We start from the raw sequence: 6,827 nt of genomic DNA, 5'->3' as shown, positions 1-6,827 counted from the left end.
ACAGTGGCCTTTCTGTGTGGAGTTTGCATGTCCTACCTGTGTATGCGTGGGCTCTCCAGCTACCCCGGTTTCCTCCCACAGTCCAAAAGCATGATTGGTTACTCTAACTTGTCCATAGGTGTGAGTGTGAGTGGTTGTTTGTCTCTGTGTTGGCCCTGCAATTGACTGGCCAGCTGTCCAGGGTGTACCCCGTCTTTTGCCCAAAGACTGCTGGCCTGGGAAAGGCTCCAGCTTCGGTTAGGATAATGAATTAATGAATTTCCCTCTGGGATAAAGTATTTTTCATTTCAGCAGTAATAACATTACCATATATTAATTTACAAATTAACTAATGTGTTTTTTTGTTTTGTTTTGTTTTTTTTTTTGCCCCGAGTAGTTTATTTAAACAATCCAGATAAAATACCAGTCCCGACTGTAAATAGCACCTTGAGAGGTAAACAAAAGTCATCATGTTATATGTAGTGCAGAACAGATTAGGAAATTAAATAAAGGCTTCTTTAAGAAAAAGGATTCTGTGACTGGTAACCAGTTCCAAAACTGGTGCTTCACTCTCACTATCTGAGAGTAAAGCACCCCAGTGGGACATACAGGACAATAATCTCTTTCAGACAGGAAACTTATGCTATTCAGAGCTTTGAATGAATTGGAAAGAATTTTAAAATATATTCTTACTTTTGCAGAAAGAACCAATGTAAAGATACAAAGGCATGAGAAATGAGGTCTCTCACTTCGCTCCAAGCAGCACGTTGGCTGCTGCATTTTGAATTAACTAGAACAACTCCAATACAAGCAGTGTTTTGCCCCATAGTTACCTTTTTATTATCACATCGCAGCTCTTTAGCAGTTGTGACCCATTATGTGCTCATGCATTAAAGGTCCAATTACAAATATTTCTCAAAGACAATATTTTACAAGGCAAAGGAGGCCAGAGATTGAAAAGTTTATGGATTTCCTTTACTGGAACGCGGCCATTGTTAACTATTTGATAATGAGGATGTGCTTTAAAAAAAAAATTAGGCACAATTGACTCTGTAAGGATGTAAGTATTCAATCAATGCACCAGATGGTGTGTGTAGAAATGTGGGATTATGTCTTTTTAATAGAGTCAGAGCAGTCAAACTGTGCATTTAATTATGAGAATGTTCTTTTTGTACATCTTCATTATCTACAAGTATGTTAGTGTGTGTGTTGATATAAAAGTCTGTGATTTACATTTCAGCGTTTAAAGTAATCCTTCAGCTTCACCGGAGTATTTTTGACACTGACAGATCATCACTTGTCTTGACTCAGATTTAAGTAATTGGGGAGCCAAGTACAAAAGGAAAAAAAAAACTACAAAGTCAGCTTGTGGTTTTGATCTCAGTTCCATGGGGTCTGACTTTGCCCACAGACAGGATATTCAAGAATCAAAATGTTTCTCTGTCTTGCCCTGGGCCCTAACACTCACCCCCTTTTTTTTTCTTCTTTTTCTGTTGAAGTCTTTAGTTTTCGACACAAACACTGTATGAAATCAAGCAACTGTCATCATTTCCCCTGTATTCCTCAGTGACCAGACCTACCAAGAGGAAATTAGTTAGCAGTGGCAGGTTATTTGCTCAGCTTGATGCACTTGCTGTGTTATCTGTAGAAAATGTCAGTTTCACCCATCATCTTCCTCTCCCTGAGGATGCACTGACTGAAACGTGGATAACATGTAAACTGAGCTGTTTGAAATTTCTGCCTGAAGACTTGTGTTCTTCTCTTTCTGTTTACAGTGATAACATTTTGGTTTTGGATATCTACTTTGAAGCTCTGAACTATGAAACCATTGAGCAAAAGAAAGCCTATGAACTGGCAGGCCTTCTGGGTAAGGAAACAGCTGTCAAATGTTTTATTTAGACCAGGCAGTTTGCAGCATGACATGCTTTTTACCTACAATGGCAGTAATGCAAGAGCTTGAATTTTTGTTATATGTGTTCAAGTTCCAGGAGACTTAAATTGTTTCCCTAGTCAATTTTTTTGTTAAACTCCATGTCTGTTTCCTGTTGCATTTTGCATCATTTACCTGTTAAGATTGAAAGGATGTTTAAAGGCTGGCCTTATAGGATGCACATGCATAAAAAACATTTCTTTTCTCTTTCTCTTTTTCTCTCGACGAGGTGTTTTTCTGTTTTCTCTTCTTCTCTATTCTCTTTCTGTCCATCTTCTATCCTCTCCAGTCCGGTCCAGCAATACAAACTTTGTAATACAAACAATTATGCAAAAAAAATAGAAAAATAAAATAAAAATCCAGAATATCAAGGGGAGCATTATATCTAATGCTTCCCTTGGCAAAGTAAAGTTGCCCAGCAGAACACAGCATCTAGATAATCATTCTGCTTGCATAAATGCTGGACAAGACAAAAAAAAAAAAAAACCATTTCTGTGTATTACTTTTGTCTTTTCAGGCGATATTGGTGGTCAGATGGGTCTCTTCATTGGGGCCAGTATCCTCACTGTTCTTGAGCTTTTTGACTACCTGTATGAGGTAAAATATCTCCCATGAGACATGCATTACTTATTCATAAATGTTTTTTTGCTCAGTTTTACAGTCATTACAAAAATAATGAATACTTTTTCTTCCCCCATCCATGTTACATACATAATAGTGCCAACAATCTGAATATGTTAACGTTATTGGATATATTATATTTTATAGTAATAAGGATGTATCTGCCTGTTATCATCTGCTACATGCTTATTCTGGGATTTGTCTTCTATTTCCAAAGATGAGTGGGATTTTGTGTGTTTTTGAAGAACAATATATGCACATGTGTAAGATGGACTGAGCAAAAAAAAATAGCTCCTGCTCAAGTACAGGGTTGATTGAGAAACTTATTTACAGACACGATATTGCTGTCATTGATATTTCAGCTTGCCTAATACAAGTATGTTTGAGTTATGAAAGCCCTAAAACAGAACGAAGGAAAGAGTAACTGGCTGATCTTCTCGTGAAATAAGAGGAATAGATAAGTAAGATGCGAGATTAAAGAAGTAAAGGTGTTCTTATCTGTTTCCAGGTGATGAAGTACCACATGTGCAGATGCATGAAGAAGAAACACAAAAGCCGCAACAACAATGACCGGGGAGCTGTGCTGAGCCTGGATGATGTGAAGCGCCATGTCAGTGGGCTCCTGCTTAATGCTTTGACTATGTCAAACTGCATTGCCTTGACAGCAGCACAATCTCCTCTGCTTTATTTTTCCTGGGTTTAACAGCCGGCAGGTTGAAACAGTGGTAGTGGTGGGAGCTGGAGGAGCAAACACGAGAGAGATGGAGAAAGCTTGAGAGGGGGAAAAAAGACATGGGAGCAAAAAAAAAAAAAAAAAAAGCAACTGGGCTGAGTAGGAGAGAAAATTGAGAGAGAGATGCAGGAGAGTGGAAAGTGACTTGAATTAAATCAATGCTTTGGGACAGCACCAGCAGGGACAGGCCAGAATTAAAGCTTTGAAAGGTGTGACAGCTTCCTTATATCCCAATGTAAATGAAACCAGTTGGCTTTAATTGCAAGTCAGAGCACAGGCAGAGGAGAAGGTAAAGATGTGCTTCTCCTCTTCTCCTGACTCACTTGGTAGTCTTCTCTTTCGTTCCACCTTCATTATATTTCAGACCGTTGTTCAAGAATCTATTTCCTCTCCCCTCTCAGCCCGACGTGTTGCACATGTCATGTTTTCTTCAGAGGTTTTGAGGCCCCAACCCCCAACCCCCCCCCCCCCCCCCCCCCCCCCCCCCCCCCCCCCCGTCTGTACATTTATACTACCTCAATTGCAACGTTAATCACCTTTTTATCCTCGTTTCAACTTTGTTAGGCCTGCCATTTAAACCTTCTCTTTCTTTGCATGTCTCTCTCAGGCTCCTTGCGAGAACCTGCGTACACCATCAACATATTCTGGGAACATGCTACCTCATCATCCGGGCCAGGGCAACTTTGAAGATTTCACTTGCTGAGCAGGCCCTGGTGAAGCATCAAAGTGCGTGTTATGCAACCAAAGCCAACCATACAGCAAGAACTATCCCACGCACGGACGGTGAGGAACTGACACTACGTCTAAAAGAGGCACTTTTTACATGAAAACTGAGGAAACAGACAAATCAAACGTGATAAAGAGTTTTCACACAAAGCCAAGTGAAGAGGAAGCCCTGAATATTAAAAAAGAAAAAATAAAGCATCTGTTCATTTTTATGAGGACATTTCATGCTGCATTCAAAACTATTTGTTTTCTCCTCTGGAATACTGCCGCAAAGGACACTCATGGGAAATTCTTGCCAACTTGAAACACTCTTGCAGAGAATGAAAAAAAAAAAAAAACAGAAATGATTAATGACGGATGTACAGTTATCTCATCATAAACAGCAGTTCAGAAAAAAAGCCCTCATGCCTTTACAGTATATAGCCGAGGTGGTTCTTATGAACACACCTGTTAATGTGACTATATTCATACTGCTTATTCTACTGTACATGTAGCAACATGCGTGTGTGTTGCAACGCATCATAAAACAACAGCCGTGTAGTTTGTTTGAGAATGTATTTTGGTACACAATGAGTGTAGTCAGCGAAAGACGAGAGCCTATCAGGGGTACATGGTGGCAGTGGTGACGGTGCATCATTAATTGTTTATAATGTGCCGCTAAAAATTTCAGGCCTCATCATCACGTAATTGCATGCTTGTATTTGTCCAGTGCATGTTTTTCATTTCAATTAATTTCTTTTTTTCTCTCATTTTGTTTTGGTCATTTAGTTATAACATATATACATATATATATATATATATATATATATATATATATATATATATATATATATATATATATATATATATATATATATATATATATATATATATAATATACACAGCTCAAAAAAATAAAGGGAACACTAAAGCAACAGGTTGTAGATCTGAATGAATGAAATATTTTTATTAAATACTTTTGTTTTTTCCCATAGTTGAATGTGCTGACAACAAAAATCACACAAAAATTGTCAATGAAAATCAAATGTATCAATCCATGGAGGTCTCACATTGATGTGCCATCCTGGATGAGCTGCATTACCTGAGCCACTTGTGTGGGTTTTATACTCCATCTCACCGCCAGCGTTCAAACGTGACCAAAACATAAGCTAGAAAGCATCAGAACTGAGAAGCAGTGGGTCTTGCCAATTGCCGATAATTTCCACCTGTTGTCTATTTCATTTGCACAACAGCATGTGGAATTTATTGTCAGTCAGTGTTGCTTCCCAAGCGGACAATTAGATTTCACAAAGATGTGGTTGACTTGAACTTACATTGTGTTCTTTAAGTGTTCCCTTTATTTTTTTAGCAGTATATATATATATATATATATATATATATATATATATATATATATATATATATATATATATATATATATATATATATATTTATATAGTGATTACTGAATTTGCCTCAGTGATGAACAGGAAAAGGAAGATCAAACAGTTCATATATTTCTGTGTGGGTTAAAGACGAGTGACGGTTCTTGCGTTCCCGACCAGGTGAGTGTTTGCTGTTGGTTGTGCAGAAGAAGAGCCATGTCTGATTTCATTTCTTTAACATCAGCGTTTCACTCTCACACGTGCCCAATGAGTTGAAGAATCTTCACTCAGCTTCATTTACTCTTATCTCAGTCTCAAGATGAGGTGAAGCTTTCTTGTTTTTTTGTTAGTTTGTTTTTTGTTTTGTTTTATTTTTTTTTCTTTTCTTTTTTTATCTGAGTTGATTGAATAAAATCCTTGGAGTTTTGTGGGGCTGTTTAAATTTTTCTGTATCTGTGTTCTAGTTGCAAAAGTCTTATCAAAGCACAATACCGCCAGTATGTAGAGGTGATGTAAAAGAAAATGTACTATTCTTCTTGATATATTGTCATATTATCAATATCGTGTTGATCAAACTGTTTTTTGGTTATTTTTTTCTTTCAGACAAAACATAGTTATCAAAGCATAAATAAAATGTAAATATCATTTTGGAAAACTGTTTGTCTTCTGAGGTTTTCTTCCTATTCTTCAATTTACTCTCTTCAGCCATAAGGGAAAACAGAGGCAACACAATTGATTTTTCATTTCCAGAAAGTGTGCAAATGCTCATTTTTAACCATGAAGAGCTCTCAAAATTCTGATTAAGCATCATCCAAGACAATTTGCCAGTTCCGTTTTCCTCTAATCAACATGTAATCTTGTTTTTTGCCTTGAACATTTTCTTGGAATTAAATCAGTATTAAGAAAGGGGTTTGGGGGCAGGAACACGGTATTAAGTTGGATATTGCTTATCTTGGTAAACCATTCATTTGTGCTAAACTAAACAGCTTCGGGCCACAGCATTGGTGCTTTTTCCACCGTATGCAGTTTGAAATGTAATTACAGTTTCTGCTGCTGGATGACAAAAGGATGGATTAGAAATATCCTGCACAACCGATATAAGTTTAATCAAGATTGTCAATCAGCCAGCAGCTGCTCATTCTGGGTGACTTCTCTCATTTTCCGCAGTAGAAACACAGCTCTGTGATGCATGACCCTGTGAATATTACAGCTCTTAAACAAAAATCTTGTTTGTCGCTTGGTCAGTTGCACGTCAGTCCACCGCTACTGCAAAACAAGGGTCATCCGAGGATGAGGATTTACTTTTGGCTTATAATTCTTTCAAGATTTTCTTTAGTGGGAAAGCACACATCCGTGTTGTTCTTCAGATGGGAGTTAACATTCATTTTTCAATATTTCAGAGGAAAAACCTCAGCTGGCAACCGCACATTAATATATCAGCTTAAAGCTCAGATGAAAGAATGAGTTACATCAG

The 6,827-nt window shown here is 37.6% G+C and overlaps 1 protein-coding gene across 2 annotated transcripts in view; it reads left to right on the top strand.

Annotated features, from left to right (window-relative positions):
• The window catches only part of asic1b (acid-sensing (proton-gated) ion channel 1b), a gene marked incomplete at its 5' end in the record, with an annotated part of 186,608 nt that extends 182,187 nt beyond the window's left edge, over positions 1-4,421 (top strand). For both annotated transcript variants that reach the window (XM_079242426.1, XM_079242425.1), the window contains 4 exons: positions 1,755-1,846; positions 2,427-2,506; positions 3,039-3,140; positions 3,871-4,421. In XM_079242426.1, the coding sequence (XP_079098552.1) occupies positions 1,755-1,846; positions 2,427-2,506; positions 3,039-3,140; positions 3,871-3,966 (370 nt within the window). In that variant the 3' untranslated portion in view covers positions 3,967-4,421. The remainder of the gene's footprint in view (positions 1-1,754; positions 1,847-2,426; positions 2,507-3,038; positions 3,141-3,870) is intronic.
• Between the last annotated feature and the right edge of the window lie 2,406 nt (positions 4,422-6,827).

The sequence above is a fragment of the Telmatherina bonti genome, assembly GCF_933228915.1.
Source record: "Telmatherina bonti genome assembly, chromosome: 6".
In the NCBI taxonomy this organism is placed as follows: domain Eukaryota; kingdom Metazoa; phylum Chordata; class Actinopteri; order Atheriniformes; family Telmatherinidae; genus Telmatherina; species Telmatherina bonti.
This window is presented reverse-complemented; position numbering and strand designations above follow the sequence as displayed.